This window comes from Fulmarus glacialis, unplaced genomic scaffold, assembly GCF_000690835.1.
Source record: "Fulmarus glacialis isolate BGI_N327 unplaced genomic scaffold, ASM69083v1 scaffold4931, whole genome shotgun sequence".
Classification (NCBI taxonomy): Eukaryota; Metazoa; Chordata; class Aves; order Procellariiformes; family Procellariidae; genus Fulmarus; species Fulmarus glacialis.
The window spans coordinates 2,239-26,592 of NW_009194528.1; the positions used below are offsets into that span (position 1 = coordinate 2,239).

The 24,354-nt window shown below is 38.7% G+C and overlaps 1 protein-coding gene across 1 annotated transcript; it reads left to right on the top strand.

The window, feature by feature from the left end:
- Positions 1-325: 325 nt before the first annotated feature.
- Positions 326-23,733, top strand: USP40 (ubiquitin specific peptidase 40). The gene is made up of 21 exons (XM_009587776.1): positions 326-559; positions 1,105-1,172; positions 2,175-2,288; positions 2,870-3,034; positions 3,606-3,752; positions 7,792-7,935; positions 8,896-9,024; positions 9,537-9,638; positions 9,983-10,090; positions 11,717-12,038; positions 12,549-12,630; positions 13,680-13,851; positions 14,688-14,772; positions 15,957-16,027; positions 17,192-17,511; positions 18,428-18,554; positions 19,315-19,372; positions 20,051-20,104; positions 21,609-21,697; positions 22,827-22,913; positions 23,692-23,733. Exons 1-21 carry the CDS (start codon positions 361-363, stop codon positions 23,731-23,733), a joined length of 2,685 nt encoding a protein of 894 aa, XP_009586071.1. The 5' UTR covers positions 326-360.
- The last annotated feature ends 621 nt before the right edge of the window (positions 23,734-24,354 follow it).

The following is a 24,354-nucleotide window of genomic DNA, read 5'->3' on the forward strand; positions in this document are numbered from 1 at the left end:
CAACTTGAGCACTAGTTAATTATAGGTGTTTAGAAGGACCTATTTTGCTATGCGTGTTTTAGCTGATGTGAAATTGAAATGTAATGTACTTGATTCTAGTTAAAAGTCTATTCAGACCTGTGCTAACATAAATGCTTTTAATTCACCCTTTTTTTTTTTTTTGTTATATTAGCGCATACTTTTGTATGGATCTGTCATTCATTTTTAGAATGAACAGAATAAGATGAAAAAAGTTACAAAGAAATTCTTCAGTCAGGGCTGAAAGGTTCATCTTGGAGGATTAGAGGTGGGTGGATTCAGTTGCATTTTTTATAGTGAATAGATAATTTTGTATTTTTTAAGGACTGTTTTGCCTTCACAATGTTTGGGGACTTATTTGAAGAGGATTTTTCCTTTATTTCAAACAATCATTGTGGAAAAGGGAAGAAATCAAAGCCCAGAGATTCTGAGCCTCCAGCTCCCAGGGATTTCACCAACCTGAGTGGTATCAAAAATCAGGGTGGGACCTGCTACCTCAATTCCCTTCTGCAGACTCTGCTTTTCACACCTGAATTTAGAGGTAATGTGTTCAAAATCTTCTTAAAGTAATGTTGGAATTGATATTTTACAGTGACTTGCATTCCTCGTTATTTATTAAAGAAGCACCACAAACACAGATTGTTTTCAAGAATAGTTTATTTCAGTTCACTTACAGTAATTTATTACAGAATACTCAGAGCTCTTGGTCTGTAAAATTAGTATCATCACTTATGCACAAAATGTAAGTAAGTTGTAAACATTATCTTTTCTTACAGGTAGACAGTTACTGTCTGTGTAAAGAAGAGAGGTTATTGCTGTCCATAAAGTGTCATTCATTTTTTCAATGCAACCGCTACAATTCCTGAAAAAATAGATATTTTGCCATCTGAACACCTTCATGCTTATTTACGCTTTATTGTTACAGCTTGAACCAGTTGCAAGGATGACTGATGTTCCGAAATGTTGTTTAATGTCTTAATTTGCCAAAAAGAATAGCATTATAATCCTTGATAGTTAAAATACAATAAATCTTTAAAGAGGAGACATTGGCTTTTTTTAAATAGGCATTTTTCTTTACAATTACAGAGGCGCTGTTCTCTCTAGGACCTGAAGAACTTGGGACTCTGGATGACAGCAGTAAACCAGATGCAAAGGTATTTAAAATTTTCTTGTCATTAGTCACTGCTGAATGTTGATTCGGAAGAATATCGTTTGAATTCGCATGAAGCCTTTCATAAGAATGAATGAAAGCTTAACTTTGAAGTTGGTTGGCCAATACTAGATTTTGCACGCAGATGTAAGTTTTCAGTACCATAAGCTTTTGCTTCAAAAGTAAGATATCGAGCCTGTTTCTGCTGAATTTGAAAGTGGAGATCCTTTTGTCTTCAAGGGGAACAGGAACAGTCTGTACAGTCCTTTTTAGTTTTTTCTCTTCTGTAATTGAAGATACAGTGCTGACTTATTTGTCACCAGGAAAAAAGAATCTAAATATGTGTGCAACCTAAGTGATTGCACTGAGGCTCTCTGAAGGTTTAACAGCCCACCCATACACAAGATGGTATGAGACTGGAATTTAATCTTTGTTTAAAAAGTGCTTACTAAAGTTGAACTACAGAATTTCATTCTTTAGTTCTTGGGTTGAAGTGATACAACTGGTTGTTTGGAAATTTTTTTTCTTTGTAAGTCAAAGATAAATATAGGTAGCTGATGAAGCTGGTTGACGTTAACCATTCTCCTTCCCGTCTCATTCCACCTCACCACCAAACCCTTTACTGAGCAAGGGGTAGCACATGTTAAATCTATACGTCATGACGTCTTGTAGCTGAGTTCTTAGGGTTTAGGATTACGAAAAATATCAGAGAAAGTTGTCCATTTTTACTACCGTGATGGCTTAATTTTAATCCATACAGTTTTGCTTTATCACAAAACGTGTGTTCCATGACTATGTTTGGCTCAGTAAGGTTAGGCACTGTAGATATTTGGGAATTAAGTCTGACTGACTGATGTTTTGGTGTGAATTGAGTAACCTCTGTTATGAAAGCCAGACAATGGTGGTTTATAACAAGTTTTATACTAAATTACTTCTCTTTTTCTTTAAATGATTGGTTTGAAGACTCCTTCTGATCTGTTGGGTATATTTTGTTTTTTATTTCTAGGTTCGAATAATTCCATTACAACTTCAACGGTTATTTGCTCAGCTTCTGCTCTTGGACCAGCAAGCTGCATCTACAACAGACCTTACCGAGAGCTTTGGGTGGAACAGCAATGAGGTACAAATCACCTTCAGTGACACCATCATTGATAAACTTTTTCCTGAATGGAGAAGATTTTTTTTTTTTTGAAGTCTGACATTTAAGAAATATCTTAAAATACTTCCAGCTGTGGAGATAGCATTGAATGGGGTCAACTATTGTTGTATACTATTGAATCTCCACATGAGGTACATGCCAATTGTTTACAGCGAGCAACAGAAGAAAATTGTTCTGTTAGATACAATGTCAGTAGCTTTTCCTTTATTTTTACAGGAATGTTTTTCCAACAGTCATTAGGGTTCTTGTCCTTTAGATTCTTACCTAAATTGAACTGTGTAACTCATCTTAGAGTTTAGTCTAAATCTACCTGTCTTATGTGGGTTATAGTTTATGTACTTGTAGTTACTCAGAGAGCATAACTAAATTAAGAATAACAAATAATAATAAAGGTAGTAATTTACTACTCAAGATAGTAAATATATGGGTAGTCATTGAGGCAGCTGTCTTTGTCACACTTAATATGTGTTGGTTTTAAGCAATAATCAAAGGAGATGGCACTATTTTATTTCTTCAAGCTTGTTTTTTTATTTCTCATGCAGGAAATGAGGCAGCATGATGTGCAGGAATTAAATCGGATTCTGTTCAGTGCTTTGGAAACTTCCCTTGTGGGGACTTCGGGTCATGATCTTATTAATCGATTATACCATGGGATTGTTGTAAATCAGATTGTTTGTAAAGAATGCAAGAATATCAGTGAGAGACAGGTAAAGCCAGAGGATTTTCCAGAATAAGTTTCTGTTCAGTCTGTTGAAGATACTTTAAATGTTCTTTTTTTTAAACTCCAGAAATAATGACATCTGTCTTGAGTGTCACTGGTGGCCTTGTTGAATCTAGGTAGTGTGTATTGGTTAGGGCGCTGCAGACTTGAAAATGTGAAAATTACGCATGACTTTGTTTTTAAGTCTTGGCTGGCATTTTCTAAACCACCTACATCAGGCTGTGACTCAGAGATGAAAACACAAGTGTTATTGCATTTTCTGAGTTGGCAAGCCTTTAGTAGATGTAGTTAGGAGAGAGCTGAACAGTGGGATAACATCAGTAAAACATATCTTTACATTCTTTTACTGCTCTTTGTAATTTAAAAAAGTTCCTTGTTTGGTTTTTTTAAAAATTAATTTCTCTTATGTGGATATATAGGGTTTGTTTCCCCCCCCATCAACAATGAAAGCAAAATGAGTGCTCACATCTGCTGTGGTGAATGGGATGAGTATCTTTCTAATGTACTGTGAACTTACACTACTTACTACCTTATTTTTTTGTTGTACTTCTGCATAGGAAGATTTCTTAGACCTAACAGTGGCGGTAAAAGATGTTGCTGGCTTGGAGGAGGCCCTGTGGAACATGTATGTAGAAGAAGAATACTTTGAAAATGAGAACTTGTATCGATGTGGAGCCTGTGATAAACTTGTTGAAGCTTCAAAGGTAATGCATTGGTGATTCCCAGTGTTCAGTTTAGGAACTTTGTTTACATTGCTGTGTCTGCCCTCTAACTCAGAAATAAAGAAACCTGTATCTTTAATCAGTCGGTATATAACAAGAGGATGCCAAAATCTGACCTGTTTTTTTTTTAAACCTCAGCAACTATGTCAAGAAAAGCTGCGTGACTCATTTCTTGACTTGAATATTGTTGCAGTTTTTAATCTGGCCTTTAATCTAGTGGTGAATGGGATGGCATGTAGTTTTGAGAGTATTGCCTCATTCACACACCTCTACTGCCCTGGCTTTGGGCATTTCAGAGCGTAGGCTAAAAGATAAGCTAGAGCATAAAGAAAAAATAAACAGATACAGGTAATGAAGAAAACTATGGAAATTCTCTCATTAAGAACTCAAATGGGAGAGAAGAATAATGAACAACTGTTACTCTGCACAGGGAAATGGGATCTGTTGATCCAGGTATTGCATTGTTTCCCTGATGCTGAACAGATTCTTGCAGTGATAAATTAACACCTTAGTAGGTGTTTTTAGTATGTTCTGTAGTGCTAGAGCCTTCAGGTGAGTAAGAATGTATTCACACAAGGAACTGTCCAGCTCTTCTAATGTGTAAGATACCGGGTGTGTTTTCACTGTGTACGCCTGTGTTGTTCCCATCTGCCAGCTTACTTCTGGTGTAACCACCACCACTTTGTGTCCTCTCAGTGAGCTTTTCAAGCGCTTGCCGCGTGCTAAGCCAGTGGCTTCCATCCATGGGCACCACCAGGAGTTTCCCTCCATCTGAGAGGCCAGGAAGGAGGAGAATAAAAATCCAGGCACAGCAAAGCCACAAAGTCATGTTCCTGTGATCAGAATACAGACTGTGAAAGTCTTCTCCTTCAGGCAGTAGCTTGAAGGCGGTTTTCAAGGAAGCCGATTGGTTTATCTGTTGAGTTGTGCTGCTTTGTCGTGATCTTCTAGTTAATGATTTACTGCTTTGACCTGTGCTCAGCTATGGGTGAGAACTGTTGGTTTTGAGTTGTTTTTTTTTTTAAAATTACTTGTAAAGCCAAATGCAGTGATCCTTTGCTGAGCTGAGTCATCGGAGCTCCTCAGTGTTCAACGGGAGAACTGTTGACATTAAGCCTGTGATGTTTATTGAGAGTGATCCCCAGGAGCTCAGGGACATCCAGCCTGGAGTACTCTTTTTGTCTGCCTAGTTCCCTGCCTTCACCTCTGGGCGCTTTGGGAAGGCTTCAGATGCTTGACACTTGTTGGCATTGGTATCTTCCAGAGGAGTTGTGTACGTGACCCTGAGTGCTTTGTTAAATGGTGGCATGGCTGTTAACACTGGTTACTGTCTGTATGCCAGTGCAGCCTGCAGCATCCTTGTGCTGACACCGTGTCCCTGTTTGTTGGTTTACAACAGTTTGGACTGGTTTCCCCAACATAGTAATCAAATTTAAGACTTTGTGTGTATCTTGTCATCCATCCCCTTAGCCAGGGCCAGGGAAGGGCAGCTCAGTGAGAGCTTTACAAGAGTTGTAGGTCTTTGAATTACATTTTTTCAGAGTGATACAAAGTGGTGTTTGGTTTTCTTCTGTGCTAATTTTTCATGTCGTAAATTTTTTTTTATAAAAAGATCTCCTTTTTCCTATTATTCCCACTATTTTTTGTAAAGGGCTGTTAGTGCACTCTGCCTTTGACATACTCTGCCCTCTTCACAACAGCAAAGTTCTTTGGCCTACTGCGGTGACTCTCTTCTGCAGCAGGATGAGTGCAATCCAAACCTTGCAGCACCCTTAATGTGGAAGGGAGTGGGTGCAAAGGCAAGCTGAGGGTAGGTGAAGTTAATCAGTGACTTGGGAGTTCAGGAACATTTGCCAGTGCCTTGTGTGGCTTGGTTATAAGGGTTTGTTCGAGTTAAACTTTGCTGGGTTCAAGGGAGTGCGAGTTAACAGTTGCTTACCTCTCAAATGTGGTCATCCATGCAAGAAGACAGTGGGAACTCTGAACTTGGGTAAGAAGTCACATAGCTGGGGGATGCTGGGGTATGAATGGACAACCTCAAGAGAGAAGGGCTGTGCTGGAAGGCTGTAGCGGGAGGGAGGGACGTTGTGTCAGCATGACTGCTGCCTATGGCTCTGTGGCCCCACAGGCACGATATGCGTGATCACAGCAGACTACACCGAGAGTCAACAAGTGAGGTGCCAGCTGGGCACTCCAAGCTTGGTGGCAGCATTAGGAAGGCAGCTGCCTAACAGTGCGACCACCTGCCCACAGCCAGCCTGTTTTAAAGACAAGATGGCCCATACCTATCCACTCCATTCCTCCCTCCCTTCAGTACACTGTGGGTCTTTGGATGTTATTCTTCCCCTTTTTTTGTCTTGGCCTCTAGAGAATTTAGTAGTTGAAGAATTCTTTTGTTCCAGAACTTTATCAAATTTTAATTGTACAGTCTGATTATCACTCTAAACTTGGAAGAGCATGCAAAAAAATCCTTTGTGCTACTAAGCTCTGCACAGTAGTCTTCGCAACTGATGCAAATTAAATACCTAATTCAGGGAGTTTCTTAAGCCATATTTGTGTTCTTGGGAGGCTCTCTGGTATGGCTCTGCAAATGGAGAGTTGGGTGGAGACATTGGAAAGGCTCAGAATTGTGTCCGTTGAATCTACACTTACATTCAGAGGTGATACAAGGTGGTTGGTTTTGCTTCGCACCAGGGTTCCTGATGTACTTGCACACCAATTTGTTTGATCTTGATTAATATTCTTCCTTACTAAAATGTATTATGTTGGCTTTCCTGCCTTGAAGGTCTTTTCCCGTATAAATGAGGGAGACTTTAACCCTTGCTTGGTTGTTCTGTGGCTGTCTGTAGGGTCTTCCAGGATACACCTACACCATGCTGCTTAGGCACAGCATCGTGCTCATTTACTGTAGCCCAGAGATCTTAGTGAGGGCCCTTTTCTTCAAGCAGCATGGCAGATCTTAAGCAAGATGCCACTGTGATATATTTTGGTGACATTTTTCAGACCATTTCTGTCGCTTTTGGAGGCAGCCCAACAGTCACTCAGCAGCAGGCTGAAAAATACATGTGGGAGTGATTTCTTTTTCTGGACAACAGATACCTGTCAGAGCTAGTTATGTTACAGATAGGATCATTTCTGACTTCCCCATTTGAAAACACTGTGCCTGTACAAGCCCTAACATATACTTGAGGTCACACAACCCCAAAGAACTGGAAAACTCCTCGGTGGTCATTGGAATAAACCTCAGGTGAAAGTACAAATGCTGTGCTTGGAGGACATGACCAGGAGGGGCCAGAAGAGTAATAGCCCCAGTCTCAATCGAGGTCCTTTCCTCACAGCAGAAGCAAGCATGTAGGCTATGTTTGTAGGTTGAGCTTCATTCATAGCTAATTTTTTTTGGGTAGCTTCAGGGCCTATGCCAGATGCTGAGCACCCCACTGTTCATCTGGGGATGGCGAAGTTACCACGAAGCTGTGTTGCTCTTCTGCAGCACCTGCTTTTCAGCAGCAGTTGAGTGTGCTTTTTGCTCTGGACTCCCAGGGTCTGTGTGGGACTGGTGATGACAGGCACTGTGCAAGGGGCCGAGAGCAAGTTGCTGGGAACATGCTGCATAGTCTGACTTCATGCATAAGCACAAACCCAGGGGTTTGAAACGTTTGCTTCTTAGTATAAAATTCAAGAAAATCCTCTCACAAAGAACATGTGGGCTATGGAAATGTAATTACTGACTAGAATTTCAGCAATGTCCTCTTTAGTTTTCTGTAGGAGGGTAAAGTATGGGACTCGTGATCACCATTCAAGGAAGGTGTAGGGCTTAACAGAGGGGAAAGATCTTGATTGCTTTTAGGATGTCTAGTTGGTAGGGAAATTGAGAATTAGGGAAGGCATTTTAAAAGTGAAAACGCTGGTCACGCCTGACTGGTTGTACCGAAGTTTCGTTGGAAAGTAGAGTTGACCATAGCAAAATGGAAACACTATTCTGTGTAACTGTGTGCTTACAATTTTTTTAATCATTTTACAGTCTGCTAAACTACGCAAGTTGCCACCCTTTCTCACCATTTCTCTCCTGAGATTTAACTTTGACTTTGAGAAGTGCGAACGATACAAGGAAACGAGCTGCTATACATTCCCTATCCAGATAAATCTGAGGCCTTTTTGTGAGCAGGTATGTACTGTTATATTTGTTAAAGTTTCTGTATACTTTGCAGAGAACTGATATCTCAAGGACATGTTATCTTTTATTTTGCATTTTGTCAGGGCAAGGTATTCAAGAAACTTTGTGGGGTTTTCCTCTGTCCCCAATTCCAAATTTTTAGAATTCCAATTTGTTTCCAAAAGACCATTTTTTAACTGAGTGGGAAATACCTTGTAGCTATACAAGGGGAAAGGGTATAATAATTACCTAAAACTTAATCTGACATTTGCTTGAAAGGAAGACTATCACCTGGAAATTGAAGTTAAATTTGGGTTTGTGTTGTTATTGTCTGATAAAGTCATGTATAAATTTAGCTATATATGTTTTATGTGCCTGTAGTTACTTCATTTTTCTTAGGAATCTGTCTGCATTCATGTATATGTATTTTGATTATAAACTGAGCTATACCAGTGCTTGATGACAATTTTTGATCCTTAAAATATATAAAGAATATACTTAATAGAGGCACTGTTATTGAAAAAGACATTTTTCTTATTGAAATGTTGCAATGCAAGCTTGGAAATTTCTCAGTGTTTGCATTTGAGGAAGCCTTTTTTTTCAGTTGGTTTGTGTATATAAATGGGTTGCTTGGTTTTTTTTTTCTAGTCTTTTAAACAAAATAAGCCTGGTTATGAAGAAACAGGTTGAGCTGTTCTATTATTTGCATCAATATTTCATTATTTTAAATTTTGAATTTCCAATATTGTTCACAATCATGCTTAAAAAGTTGCTTAATAAGCCTGTGCCTTGGTCCATGGTTTGTGTCAGTCCATACTTGTGTTCCCAGCACTGAAAAGCCATTTCAATCTTTGCACATGCAAATGCACACGGAGAAATATCTGAAGCTACGCTGATGTTGTAAAACTTGTCCTTGTGTGAAAGACTTACTGATATATATTATTGTTACTATTATTGTTTTTCTTTTTAAAGACTGAAATGGATGATTCAGAGTACATGTATGAGCTCTTCTCTGTTATTATACATAAAGGTGGCTGCTATGGAGGACACTATCATGTTTATATCAGAGATGTGGATGAATTAGGAAACTGGCAATTACAAGTAAGTCCTAAACGTTTTTCTTCCTTGCTTGATATGTCTCATTTTTCAGGAGCTAGTGGATGAAATGTACATCCAAACTAATGAATATTTTAGTGAGGCATTTGGTCTCTTACTTTATTGAGAAGACTAGTTTTCTGCAGTATGTGATCTCTATCAAGATTTTGTAGCAAATTTTAGCTTTCTAGTCTGCTGAACTATCTCATGTTACTGGGCTCACTTTTTCTTTCCCAAATGAATTAATATCTTTGCTCAAGACCAGCACAGTCATTTTAATGGATGACTCTGGCTGGCTGTGTGTAAATAACGCAACTGCCTTTTCTGTTTAAAAAAAAAACTGATAGTGGATATACTGTATGACAATATACCATCCGTAGCAGGTGGCAGAGGCACCTTATCAAACTTCCTTCACACTTCTAAATTGTGCATGCTAGTGTTAGTACAGACTGTAATCGAAAACCGCTAGTTGTGTGTGAAACAACAATATTTGTGAGTCTTTTATTTTTCTTATACAGGAAGAAGAGGATAGGCTGATTGAAGATAAGGCTTTAAGAGATACTGAAAATGCCAAAGAAGTAGAAAATCCATTGGCAGTGTTGAAAGGGATTTTATCAGAGGTATGGTATGTAAGGAGTTTATTGCTTTGATTTTGATATTAGGGAACGTAGAAGAAGGGGTTAGTGTATGCAAGAGTAGGCAGGTTTAAGTGTACAGAACTCTTCTGAACTTATTGTGAAGGATGTAAAACTTGTAACTTAACCTGGCTCTTCAGTGGCTCTTCATACAGAAAACGGCCCTCACTGAGTATTTCTTAAGTTGCTTGCTGAAGGTGTTGCAAAAGGTGATGTTACATTGGCTTATTAACAAACAGGAATGGTTTAAGGACTTCAGAATTGGCTTCTTTGTGTTGATCCCTTGACTTTTGTAGCCTTCATTATCCTAGTTTTTAACTTCTCTGTAGGAAGAATCTAAACAAATTCCCGTGGATCAATTGGGGCAGAAATTATTGGAGAAAAAAGGGGTGTCCTGGAATAAGAAATACCGAAAACAATGTGGAGCATTACGAAAGGTAATATGCATATGTGTTAATTTGGTTTTTACTGTTAAGATAACTTTACATTTATATGCCTATTGCATAGTCAGTAGGATGGTAATTGAAAATACTGGCACTTGGACTAGCAAGATAGAGCATGTGTAAGAGAGGTTTGTAAGATAAATTAGTAGACTGAGGAACACAGACAAGATTCTCAAGGGATTGCCTGCCTGAAAGCTTGTATCTTTTTCTTCCACGTATGTGGTTGGCCTATAAAAGAATTAACCTTACTTACTGAACCTTGTTTCACTTGTGTCTGTGAATGAAGCTCCAACAACACTACTACCACTTGAACATAAAAGCACTGATGAGAATTAAAGAAATACAGTACTTCTTCAGTCAGAACAGAAGTGAGGTTTTGAAAATGTATGCCGCTTTTTGGTTGATTAGGGCATGTCCATAAAATTAACACCTACAGTAAAATCTTATGTTTGTCCAGTTGGTTTCTGTATTTTCTAATGCTTTAAGAAAAATACTTTAGTATTTGTGTTATACATACGGGGAAAATTCATGTTTGACTGTTTTTTCCATAGAACTAACAATGCAGTTTTCACAATAATTATTTAAAAGTAGTTGTAAAATCTGAATGTGAGTCTTCTGTGGAGGTAGATGTTTTTCTGACTTTGACAGGGAAGTGATAGAAACAAGTTGTGAGCAACCCAGTATTAACCATTTCAAGGTTTGAGTGCTGTTGTGAATATTACCAAAGCTGACTTTTCACAAGTGCCGGATCTGTACCAAAAGCACATTGATCAATGCAGGACTTGCCGTATTGAAATAACTGTAAATTTTTTTTACGCTTTTTGAAGTATCAAATGAGTTTTTGATTGGTGTGTCCCCCCCCCTTCCCTCAAAAGCCATGATTCTGTTTTGTGTCATTTGGACACAAAGCTTGTTTGAAGTACCTGCCTACTGCTAAAATGAAAGTAGAAAACAGAGGGGATAAGCTGGGTGAAACGGAACAAGTAGGTTTTAAGTTCTTGAGATGCCACCACAGGTAGCTTTAATTTGTGTAAGGTACAACTCAGCAGATGAGAATTGAGCTTAAGATCCCTGTCTGGTAAATGCAGAAGGGAAATAGGCTTCTGCGGAGCCTAGCGAGTGGAAAGTACTAGTGTTAAAGGGCTAAACTGGTTGGGATGGTACTCTGGGTGTCTGATAAAGCAGAGGCTTTTTGGCGGCTTATGGAGCATCACTCCCAATGTTTTCCAGGGACAGGGAGTATGCACTTATGAGAGGTGTTTTAAAAGGAATCCAGTGTCTCAAGCAATCCTTGAAATTCAGAAGTTAGTCTGATTTAATTCTTGGTGACGCGTGTATGTTAAAAACAATTCTTTTGCAATTTCTTGCAATGATCATTTGAAGTTACGTAAGAAACAAAGCCAGCAACAGCATATAAAAGAACAGGCAGATAAGCGGTGGTAGCAAAATTACACTTTTTTGTCTAACCTGAGGAAATATATGAGGAAGCATCATAAAATCCAAGTTTGAAGGGATGGGGTTTGTGTGTCAATTTCAGGATGAATCAGGTGAAGTAGCTAATGCAGTCTGCTATAGTTAAATCTGGGTATCTTCTTCATCTTGTCCTTGCTTTCCTTTTAGTATTTGCAGAATCATCCTCAGACATTTCAGTTCAGTCCTGATGAAAATAAGGTTGGTCTGAAAGAAAAACACAAGCTCCTGTTTAAGTCAGATTCTCAAGAACAAGATTTCCAAAGCCCTCCTCAGAAGAATGATGTCCACTGGAATTCAGAAAAAAAACCTACAAGGCTGAGGGACAGTTCTGCTGGTTGCCATTGGTTTGATCTGAACGATTCAAAAGTCCAGCCAATCAAGGAGAAGGATATTGAGAAACAATTTCAGGGTAAAGAGAGTGCCTACATGCTGTTTTATCGAAAATCTCAGTTAAAAAGACCACCTGAAGGTACACAAAGCTCATCTTGATATTCTGGGGGCTTCCTTTATTGGCAGTTTGTTTTCTGGAGGGCAAAGGCTTTTTCAGCATTTCTGTCCTTTCCAAGAATTGAAGATAGTTTTCTTTCTAGTGATCATTTGAAAAAAGGGTTAACTAAGATACACAGACCTCCAGGGAGGTAGTGACCAATTAATTGGCTACAGCTGACACTAACTTTTTTTTAGTATGCTTCACAAATACTAGCAGAACATCTCCTACTGAAACAAATAAAAGTTGTTGCTAACAACATTCATGCATCAGTTTCTCTTAGGGCAAGATTGATGGGACGAAGTAGAAGCACTTGTTTGTTCTTTGTATCATCTTGCAGTTTAATTTTCTCTATTACGAAAGGATGCAACATTATTGCTCTGAATTTTCAATGATTACCATACTGTAATGTCTCATCTTGATCACTTTTCTTGTTTGCCGAAACACATTTTAAGCAGCTGAGGCCAAACTAGCCTATATTATTTGTTGCAGCACGAGGAAATCCAAGGTACCAAATTCCTGAACACCTTCTGAATGAAATGAATGCTGCTAATACTGAGCTGCAAAAAAAGAGGTATATTAATGAAACTCTACCAATCTCTTAAACAGCATTCTTAATCTGCAATCTCCAAAGTGATTTAAAATGAAAGAAACTCATTGAGTAGAGCCAGATACTAAAATGATTCAATGTCATAGAGGTTAATCGAGGAATACAACTTGTATGCCCACATTCTGCCTTTACTGGTTTCGTGCCTCCCTTTTAGTGGCATAACTAGGCATTCTACAGAATTTCAAGGGAAACTTACTTACAGTTTAAGATTGTACCTTTTTTTTGTGAAAATCAGTGCAATTCTGGGAGAAGAATGAAATAGGTTATCTTAATTATGTTTATAGAGGGAGTTCTCCATTGAGAGAAGGAGGAATGACTTGCTTTACTGTGAAACAACAGATAAATGGTATCCTTTGCCAGAAACGTAGAGGAAAGAGTTAGTGGTATTCAGGTTGGTTGAAACTTCTCCTTCTGTTGAGGAACACACAGAACTGATGATAGGCCTGAATCACAGTTAAGCTATCAAAATATAGACACGCACAAGAGACACAAGTCTTGCGTGATATCTCTGTACTGTGCAAATTTCACTCCTTTATTTTTTAAATGGCATATCTGCTGCTACATTTAGCTAATAAAACTGGCTATAGGTATAAAGGAGGAAGTCATGGCTGTGTCTCTCCGGACTCAGTTTCCATGCAGTTTTTCTGTCGCTGCATTTCAACAGAGTACAGATCTGGAACACAGCCTGAAAAAACCTACAGTCTCCACATCCCTAAAGATCCAAGTTTGCCGTTCTGTTTAGAAAGGTAGAAGCAAGGTGTAGAAATACACAAAACGCGCTGTTATAGTGCTAACGTGGAGGATGTCTACGCTACTCTGTATTGTACAATGTGTAGGTCACTGTCATCTTTGAGCACCTCTTTGCATACCCCTTGATGGAGGGGGGAATGTGACAGTGAATTTAGTCACAAGGGTATCAATTCCAGGACAACTGCACAGAAGCATTTCTGAAATAAGCTAGCCATTTGTCGGTGTTAAATTCACCGGTTTATTATTGTGTTATTCTTTCGAAGAGCGGAATGTGACTCAGCAAACCATGGCATTGATTTACGTCTCCATTTGAGCTCATGTTATAAATTTCACAATGGGGCTTTGCATCCTTCACTTACTTGGAAAGAGAATGTTGTGGATTTGACTATTGATAGAAGAAAAACGCTAGGAGACCTTCGACAGTCAGTATTCCAGGTATTTGCTATATTAAATGAACTCAAACACTTCAGTTTTACTTGAGTTACAACAACATTTACGTATTTATGCCGCAATTTTTATCTCAATGAGAAATTTTCAACAGTAAATGTTATTTTAGGAGGCTAAAAACTATATGGGTTTACACAGAAGGAAACATTGGTTTGAGGTCTGTTCTCGAAGTATTGAAGAAGCCATGAAATTGATGAATCTTTAACTATGTAGACTTTAAAGCTCTCATAAGCTAATTATTTATATTTGGACAGCATGTACATGGGCATGGATGGACGCTTTGCAAAACTCCAGGCTTATTCTTAACATTTCAGTTTGTGACACATTTGTCTTTGTATTTTCAAGGAGTGAAAGCTGGCCTTAAAAGGAAATAACTGGAGTAGTTTAAGAAAAGAAAAAATGGGTTAAAAGAAATATTTAGCTTAACTGTTGAATGTGGTATCTTTGCATTTATTCTCTACTATGTTAAAGGAATATGACAATTTGTAAAATGCTTTTTTATAGAGATCTAAATCAAGCCTAACTTAATGTCAGGAAACACTGTTTGCTTTTCCTGTACCTCAGAACCTTTGGTTAGTGTCCAGTTGAAATGTTATTTTTGTCTATCTGGTGACTAGTCTGGAAGGCCAAGTCCTAAATGCTTGACTGTTTTCTGTGTTACTGGCCTTGTTGAAGTAAATAGCTGTGACTTGTTAAGTGTCAGAGTGAGCTTGGTAGCCAGGCTGCAACAGCTTTCAGCACAGTTGTAATTTTGAGTGATGCGAGTTACTGGTTGCTGGTGTTTTACCTTTTTTTTTTTTTTTTTTTTAATTCTTCCCAATTAGAAGTTGGAGTCTTGGGAAGGAGACATGATTCTCAGTATTGCCAAGCCTTTACCAGCCGGACTGCATCTTTACCAGATACTTGATGGTAAGACTGCTACATACAAGGCTTCCATGTTATTTATATGTTGTATTTACTGCAGACATTGAGGATTTCATATATAAAACATCTTGGAGAAATGTATTACTGAACACTCTTCAAACTCAATCTTAAGTGCAAGTCCACTGCCGTTAAGGTATTTAGGACACTCTATTAGTGAAATGAAGTTTTTTGAGACTTTTATGTGTAATCTTTTTTGTGAAGTGCAGTAAGACTGCAGATCTTATGGAAATTAAACACATTTGCTGAAAAAAATATACCAGTCTGTATTTTGACCTTGATTTGCTTATGAATGTTTGCTTTCATAGTATTTACCTATTAGGTAGAGGAGAGGATAGAAGAGAAGACCCAGGGTGACACCAAAGAAAAATGTAGGTTAGACCTAAGCTGAAGTAAGAATTTTGTAAAGGAAAATGCTTACGTAAAGAGTACTTTAATTTATTAAGAGTACATTAGTATTTTAAAATCATTGAGTTCTGTCTCAACCTTTGCATTGTTATGCAATTCTAGGTGTTAGTCTTCAAAAGCCTATCAGCCATTTTAAAATTTTATAGTCTTTGTGATATCTGTTTCATCAAATTAGGGTTCTACCAGAACATAAGCCAACTTTCCATGATGTTGACATCAAAATATAGAGGCACTCATAGCTGCTGTAAATATTCCTCCAGATGCTAGTACAGTTCTCTAAATGACAGTGACTTTTAAAAAATCTGAATCTGACTTACGGTAGGAAAGTAAAAGAAACTGCAGCATGGGCATTAGTATTGCAGAGAATGGGCTTGGAATGTACAGTATGTAACTCGTTTATTAAATCCAACCTTTTTATTTTAAATCTATTGATTCACTGTTAAATCTCATGTAGATAATCCTGACCAAGCAGCTTTGCCAAGTGCTAACTTAGGCCTCAGTTTGCAAGGGAAATTGAATTAAAACCTTTGTGCTGCGGCCCTCTTTACTCAGGAGAGTGCTGTTAGTGGTGTGTACCCACTTGTCTTGCTCTTGCTACATGAGCAACCCCTAACTTACCCACCGTAAATGCTGATCACATAGCAGCTTTTTGTAATGATACACTTGAGCCAGAGTAGAATGTGCCAGCATATTTCAGTTTACCAGCTGACGCCGCTTGTCTGCTTTGCCGGGGGGAAAGAACTTGATGATTTGCTCCTTTTTAGGAGATGAGCTGACACTGGATGGCATTGGGCTGGCTGATGGAGCAGACATCTTCGTGTGGAATGGGAAAGAGGTAAAAGAACCAAATACCCTCTCTCCTTGTCAATTCTGAAGAGATAAAATGCCATCTCCAGACACATTTTTGGAAATGTCAATCTGTTCTGCAGATGTGCTGCTGACATACCAATGTTGGTTCTGGGGACACCGTTTCAGCCTCATCTAGGATACTATGTCTTTACAGCTTTTCAGTGTACCTTGAGTGATGTACAATCTGCTGCTTGATTAAAATTATAAATAGAATTATACTATGCAGAATGTGATATGGTTAGATTGATAGGTGCCTCTAGATACCCAATGCCGGTTACATTGGAGTGTATTCTGAAAACATCTGTGCCTCTTGGAAGGAGATAACAAAACAGTGATTACAATGATAGTAACGAGATAACAAAAACTTATGCCCTGTAGTGAATCGTTCCACATATAAAATTAGACCTGTGAATGACTACTTTTATGTATGGTCTTCCTGAAATACAGTCCTCCTTTTCTAGTGTTGCACCTTCCTTTTAATTTAAGGCTTCTGCTTAACTTTCAAGTGCTTGCCTCAGGGGTTACGTAACACAGCATTTTATTCCATCTCTGCAATGGAATAGAATATTACTTTTAAAAGATTTTTGTTGTAAAAGTACACATTTTCTTTCTGATTTATCAAAAAACCTTCTCCAAAACCAAAAGAAAACATCTAGTAACAGAGTCGTTCCTGTCTTGGTTGTACTTTTGGTATGGTCTCCAGCTTCCTGTGTGATCAAATTGCCTTTGTCAAGAAACTATGTTGTTTGCCTAGGTTGAATATCAGAAAGGCCGGATTTTAAAATCTAACTATTTTGGTCTGCCTCAGTCACACTTTCGGTTAGTTCCTTAATACCCTGAGGAGCTAACTTCCTCTCTTCTTAATCCGATGGAGACCAAATGTCCACTGGTTTCCAGCTACTGTTACCGATATATTTACTGTATATGCAGGCTTGGAACAGACCTTAGCATTATGCTTTCTCTTCCCCACGCCTTTGAGTTACTCTAGTTGATTGTTCAGTACGCATTTGGTCAAAGGTGGCTTACTTCTAATGAGGAGAGAGGGTCCATCTTTTTGTCTCAATAATTTTATTGTTGTTATTTATTGCTGTCCAGTCTTTTCTGTATTTTATTGATCACCATTGCATAAATCTTGCCTTTCTTACTTCAGGTTGGTGGTACAAAGGTGATGACAGGCCCTGATCATGAACCTGTGGTCATAAACGTTCTTCGTTTAGCGGAGTATAACGAAGGAGGAAAGGGTCAGCATTTCACAGAATCGCAGCATGTCTTTTCATGCAGCACAAAACTGGGTGATCTGCGCAGAGCCTTAGCACCATCAGGAGGAATCATCCTAAAGAACGGCTCAGGACCAGATAAAGAAGCCAAGAACTGGGAAGTTTTTCTTGAAGAAAATATGAAGGAAACAGTCAAAAGTGTTGGTCTGACGGATGGATGCTCAGTACTAATCTTAGACAGCCATGACCAGAGGTAACCATTTTGATTACAAGTATAATTAAACAAAAACTCAATTCTGGCAAAATCTGTTTAGTTAAAGTTATCCTAGATGTAAATATATAGGGATATATAGGGATTTTTTTTTTCTTTGAGCTTTTTAATTCAAGATAATGTAATCTTAAGTTTTAGAGATCAGGTACTTACCAACTATTAGATATTTCTTTGCTCTTGAAGTGCAGTCACATCCTTTGACTTACACTTGTAAAGGGAAAAAACTTGTGCCCAGTGTGCTGGCACATCTTTGGCATAACCTGAATTTCTGAGGTTTGAGTTGTGTGGTTCTCTGAGGGACTTGGTGAGATGAGAGAACAGAGCAGTATCAGAAGAATATGCAGCTCTGCTGAATCTCCCAATTGAATATGAAGTTGCCAGGGGCAAATTTCTGGTCTCATTTCACTTCCCAGTGTATAGCCCTGAGGTTATGTTCCTGTTTTCAGAGACATGTAAATGTGCTTGTTATATAAATTCTGACTTCCTAGTTGAAACAGTACTGAAAAATTGAGATTAAATCAAGAAGTGAGAGGGTTCTTCACCAAGAACTGTTTCTGTGGTTATATACAGTAGCAGAGACAGAGAAAATCTCAAATTTTAGTTATGACTAGGTACACTTTTACCGTATTTTTTCCAGAAGCCTTAAATCCAACCTCAGAAAGTGACTTGAGCTTCTGAAGGCACTTCAGAGTCTAAGTCCTATTGAAAGCCAGTTACCAAAACATAGCCCAGAGATGCCTGGATGCTGCCTGAGGCCTCTGACTCTTACTCTGTGACGCACCATCACTATTAATGACCTAGGCATTATCAGTTTGAGAGCTTTGGTACTTAGCAATCTAGCCCAGACAATGTGTAGTTTCCCTGTCTTTGACCATCTTTGCATTGGTCATTTTTACAGCTTCGTGAATGTGTCAAGTGGCAATTTGACTGCTTTTACATATGACATCAGCTGGCTCCAAGTTAAAAACTTCTGCGGAATGGAGGATGAAGAGAAACACGTTAAAATTACTGCCACTATTGAAACAGTAAGGAGTCTGATTGTTCAGGGATATAACACAGGCTGTTTCCCTGAAAAGCTCGGCCAGTGCACTTGAGCCAATTAATGAGGGGTCAATCTAGCCTCAGGGCTGAAGTTTTTCTGTGATGAAAATAGTGTGCAGCTCAGAATTACTGCTACTGGAATATTTTGACTGCTGTGTAATAAAACTGTAATGCTCGTAAGTTAAACCAGTGCAGTCTACATTAGCGTGTTTTAGTGTGAAACAGTTTTCTTTTTGCACCATCCTGTAAATGTACGTTTGGTGAGGCTGTGTCAGTAAACAAAACCTAAAAGAGGAGGAAAGTGTTACTTCTTACTTTCAACATAGGATAGCAAAAAATGCTGGTTTTCCCCCAGGGGTGGATTTCTCTGGTACCTTTTCTGCCTTTTAAATTATTTCCTGTTATAGAAAATATGAAGAACTACTTAGTTTTTCTCACAAAATTACTATTTGTGAAATATTAGTCTTTTGATAGATCCAAAAATTAAATAACACTTTCTTTTCTTTAGAATACTGTTTTTGAGGAAAATTTCCAAAAATGTGTTATAATATCACGCCATTTATTTATTATATTAGGTATGATAATGTTAAAGAAATGTTTTCTCGGCTGTGTACAGTGTTAACAGGAATAATAACATAACTAAGATGCATTTCAAGTGAAGGCTGCCTTTTGTGGACGGGTATTTGAACAGCAGGTGTGTTACTGGCATTCTGTATTAAAGGTGTTAATATTGCTTCCTTTTAGGTGATGTCAGATATCAAAATGAAAGCAATAAGGGAGCTTCAGCTGGAGGAGGAACTAGGTAAGTGTTCAGCTGCTTTACTTTTAGATCTGCTAATACTAGAATTTACTGGCTGGCTTCCTGCTCTTTGCATCAGTTTATTCAAAACAGCAAATCCATTGCTGTTAGGAGTTTTTTTGGGAAGAAAGAGGGTGCAAAGGACTTAAAATTCATCTAATTCTGAATAAAATTATTATTTTTCCTAGCTTAAAAAAAAAATCGGTGTAAGTCTTGATTAAATATATTTTACGAAGCTCTTCTATTTCATAAGCTGAGTAGGAATAATCATGTTGTCTTAGTAAAGTATTACACTCAGAATTGAAGAAGGTTGTTTTTTTTTTTTTAAAAAACCTTATTCCTTTCTTTAAGACACTAGTTTTCTTTCTTTCAAGTTGATGCCTTTACTTTTGGAAGCACTTGGTCAGTTTTGTAGTATTTTACTGATTGTGGCTAACAGCTGGCTTCAAAGAGAAAATAATCTTTCACTGAAAGGAGAAAAACTAAGACTGTTCATGAAGTCTCTAGGACTCTCTCTCCAATTGTATTTTTGATGCAATACCTCCAGAGGGAGGCCTCTAAGATAAACACGTTGTTGTCATTAATCTTAAATATGTTATCTGTCTAACCTTCTAGGCCAAATTTCTTCTTAATTGAATTACTTAATATATCTATCTCTCTTTCCTGCCCTTTTTGTTACAGCAAATGACAGCTGTCTTAGACCTGTTAGTGGAAATGGGAAACTTCTGTCTCCAGGTAAATATAATATTTAATCATTGTTCTGTAAGACGTTCAATTGGGAGACTTTAAGCTTCCCTTTGTCCTTTCCAGGGAGAATTACACACACATAACTCTACTAATTTCCGGGCTTAACTGAAGCGGTTGTGTGGGGTTTTTTTTCCAGTTTTACTGTTTATTAACAGTACCAATACAAAGCTAGAGGTTAAACTTAAATGTTCAGCTTGGCTTTATTACTTGCATTCCTAATAAGTAAAATTGATTAGCATACCTGCTGTTGTTTATTGGCCACTGGCCACACATGCTTCAAGACTGTGGGAATTAACAAAGTTCTGTTTCCCATACTTTATTTTATAAATCGAAAAATCTCTAAATGATCTGTTTTGAATCATATTTAATACATTACAGAGCAACTTTCTAGATGTTCCAGGAAGCAGAGTCATTGTTCCATGTCTTTCTAACTTCTATTTCCTGAAACAAAATGGACTAAATGTATTGATGCGCAAGGTTGGATTTTAGAACAGCTTGAGCAGCAAACTTGAGTCCTGCGGGATGGAGGAAGCACTGTTAGGTTCCTGTTTACTATGAGAAGGCAGCTCGTGTCTGTGGTGTATGAAGCACACTGAATAACATGTGAATTTCTGCTTCCATAAGAATGGAGGAACATGTTCATGCCATAGCCTGCTCTTTGATTTAGATGTCACTATATAACTGTGCTCTTGATGACCAGTGTTCAGCAGAAAAGGACCCCCAGCTTTGCTTTTGCTGTTGTTGGGTCAGTAGTGAGAAACTGCATCAGCTTTGTGCTTGCTGGGAAACATCTTCTGTGTCTTTGCTATTTTGCTAATAAATATATTGCATTAGTAAAAGACAGCCAGGAAGCCAATGAGAGATTAATTCCCCTCCATTCAGCGCTTGTCAGGCAACATCTGGAGTATTGTGTCCATTTTGGGGGCTCCTCAGCATGAGAAAGAAGCCATTACAAACTAGACCCAGTCCAGAGGAGAGGACCCAGAATGGTTTGGGAGCTGGAACATAGGAAAGAGGAGGGAAGCTAGGTTTTTTCCAGCCTGAAGAGGAAGAGGCTTGGGGGGAGGAGGGGTAATTGCCATTACCTGATTGACTGATCTGACTTCAGAGCTTTGAGCACAGGGAGCCGTGGGAGGCTGGGAGATATCCATCCCTGGAGGTATTCAGAGCTTGACTGGAAAAAGCCCAGAGTGAACTGATCTGACTTCAGAGCTTTGAGCAGGAGTTTGGACCAGACAACCTACAAAGATCCCTTCCAACCTAAATTCTTCTGTCACTCCATATACAAGGGGTGCTGGGGAGGAACCTTTATACAAATGTTGCTTTGCTCTCATCATAGAAGACTTACAGATCTGACGTCAACACTGTGGAAGTGAAGTTCTCTAAATGTCACTGAACATTTTTATCTTGCTCTAAAGAGCAGCATAATAGAATGGATATTTTCAGGAAGCAGCAGCTTATGATGTTCTCCTTGTTGTTGTCCTCCCTGAAGTGCCTGAGGATTATACTGTCAAGGAAGCGGAACTGAAAATGGGAAGCTTGCTAGGGCTGTGTCATGGGAAAGCTCCAACTTCCACTCAGGTATAGTAGTGCTGTGACTGAAAAGAGTCTCATGCTGCTTTTATGCTTTGTTTGCATTTCCCAATATTTCATGTAGTTCTCTTTTTACTCTTGTAATGGTTGTAAACGGCATGGAAAAAAATCCTCAGTGACACTGAGAATTATAGAATCATAGAATCATTAAGGTTGGAAAAGACCTCTAAGATCATCAAGTCCAACCGTCAACCCAACACCCCCATGCCCGCTAAACTATGTCCCTAAGCGCCTCATCTACACGTCTTTTAAGTACCTCCAGGGATGGTGACTCCACCACTTCCCTGGGCAGCCTGTTCCAAGGCCTGACCACTCTTTCAGTGAAGAAATTTTTCCTAATGTCCAATCTAAACCTCCCCTGGCACAACTTGAGGCCATTTCCTCTCGTCCTATCGCTTGTTACTTGGCAGAAAAGACCAACCCCCACCTCGCTACAACCTCCTTTCAGGTAGTTGTAGAGCGCGATGAGGTCTCCCCTCAGCCTCCTCTTCTCCAGGCTAAACAGTCCCAGTTCCCTCAGCCGCTCCTCATAAGACTTGTTCTCTAGACCCTTCACCAGCTTCGTTGCCCTTCTCTGGACACGCTCAGATATCTGGACACGCTCTGGATATCAGCATGAAGGTTCGCAGCATTTATCTCAGTTGCAGAAAGCCAAGAGCATAGATACGACCAGTTAATATAGCTTATATGACTAATGGTAAATCATTTATCATTTGCTTGTCTGTGGTTGTCCAACTTCTATGCTTTGATGTGCATATACTTTTGTAAAGAGCATAAAGTAAGAAAAGGGGGATATTGCTTTTGATATCTACAAGTTGTAAATATGCAAGAGGAAAAATAGTTGTATATTTCTAAAGATCAGAGTGCTAGCAGGTTTTATCTCTCATTTGCAGCAGACAGGTACAGATGGTTAATGAAGCTCTACTGATGGCCATAACTCAATTGCATGTGCTTCTCTGTGCTGCTTAGATTGTTTGCTTTAGCCCAAAGGAGGTTCAGTGCTGTTTGACTGCTGGCAGGCTTGCGATAGCTGGTATATGTGTGTATTAGGGGGTGTTATTTCACAGTATTTCCATACTTAAATGTGTATTCTGATAGCTTATACTTGCTTTTTTAGCTCTTCTTATATTTTATTGTTGGGAGTGACCAAAACACAAGCCCTGAGATGGAGATAGTTGTGGAAGAGACTGCCTCTGTCAAAGAGGTAAGTCTAGCTGCTTTTAAAAGTTTTTGTCATGCCTCTGTCAGGTCTGCTGCTCCTGGAGAACTTTGCCTTATATCCGTGTGTCACTTCAGGTCATGAGGAGACACTGAGGCAAAGGAAGTGTTTCAGCTCCAAAAGGCCAGCTGGGAAGAATGCCTTGATCTTTCACCAAGTAGTAAAGAGACATCCTTGCTTTTTCCCAAGGATGAACATAGCCTGACTGCTTCGTGCATGGCTAGCCACTCCTTTTATACACAGCAGTCCTCAGCATGATATGCAATCACGGCAGAGCCTGACACAATTCCTTGTAGTTCATCAAACTCTGAAGGCACAGAACTGGAGTGGGGAAGAACTATGCACAGAGCGAAGAAAGCAGTTCTCAGTACTGCCAATCCAGGCTTCTGGCACAGTGTTAACATCTACAAGTAGTCGCTGGAAAGTGTTGAGTTTGCAGTTTGATTTCTAAAAGGTGCATCTCCAAACTCTGGAATGGAATTCGTTCAAGTAAAGCAACAAACTGACAGCACAGAGTTCTTTTTAACAGTTTGTAAAAGCTGACTCACCTGACATGGTAAATTTCTTGCCTGAAAACAATCTCATACTTGAAGGGTTTAATATATAGCTCAAATACACCATGCCTATGTAATTATATTGTTTTTAGGAATTGACCAGGAATCATTCAGTCTTTATGTTAGAAAATTCTAGTGTAGATTTGCTGAAAACTTTATTTCCCAGCCAGTGCATTGAGGCAAGTCTCACCATATGTTTCTTTTTTCAGTGTCTAAATTTAATGCTGGAAAAATCTGGATTATCAGGTTAGTTGTGTTATATTGTTATTTAATGATTTTTTTTTTAAAAGGAATTTCCAGATTTCTAAGACAAGTCTTGCTACCCTTAAAACTTAAAAGTCATAAGTTTGTTACAATGATCTGTGTGTCATCATAATGTGAGGAGGGGAAAGAATGATAAACTTGCAGTCTTGCTCTGATAAAAGCTGGCTGTGCAGTTGTTCTTGAAAATCAGTTTCAAGCTTTATATTTAAACACAATATGGCAAAATCCATAGTTCCTAGGCTGTTTGCTTGGGTGCAGGTGTAGGTGTTTGGCTGTTTTGGCAAGATTTGCTATCGTAGTGGGAACCACTGCATGAGATTAATTGTAAAAAAATAATTTTTCGTCGCTTTGCAAAAACACGTTATTCAAAATGAGATCAGAGGTTGGCCATTATTTGGGAATCTGAGTGGTAGCAGTTCTCACTGCTAAGCTTTTAGGATTGGAATAAGTGAGGATTAAGGAAGAGATATAGACAGCACTAGCATGACACATTAATGTCCTGGCTGAATATTTCTTTCCATTGGTGCTGACGGGGAGGAAGGACGAGAAGAGACTTGGAGTGGCATTGTTTTCCACCTTTCATTCTAAACATTCATTGAATACTGAAT

What these genes read in the sequence shown, in the direction of transcription:
- USP40 (XM_009587776.1), top strand. Translation starts at nt 361, where the DNA reads ATGTTTGGGGACTTATTTGAAGAGGATTTTTCCTTTATTTCAAACAAT. An exon ending in TAGGAAACTGGCAATTACAA is followed by an intron (nt 9,025 to 9,536) that starts GTAAGTCCTAAA and finishes TTTCTTATACAG; the next exon opens with GAAGAAGAGGATAGGCTGAT. An exon ending in AATGTGGAGCATTACGAAAG is followed by an intron (nt 10,091 to 11,716) that starts GTAATATGCATA and finishes CTTTCCTTTTAG; the next exon opens with TATTTGCAGAATCATCCTCA.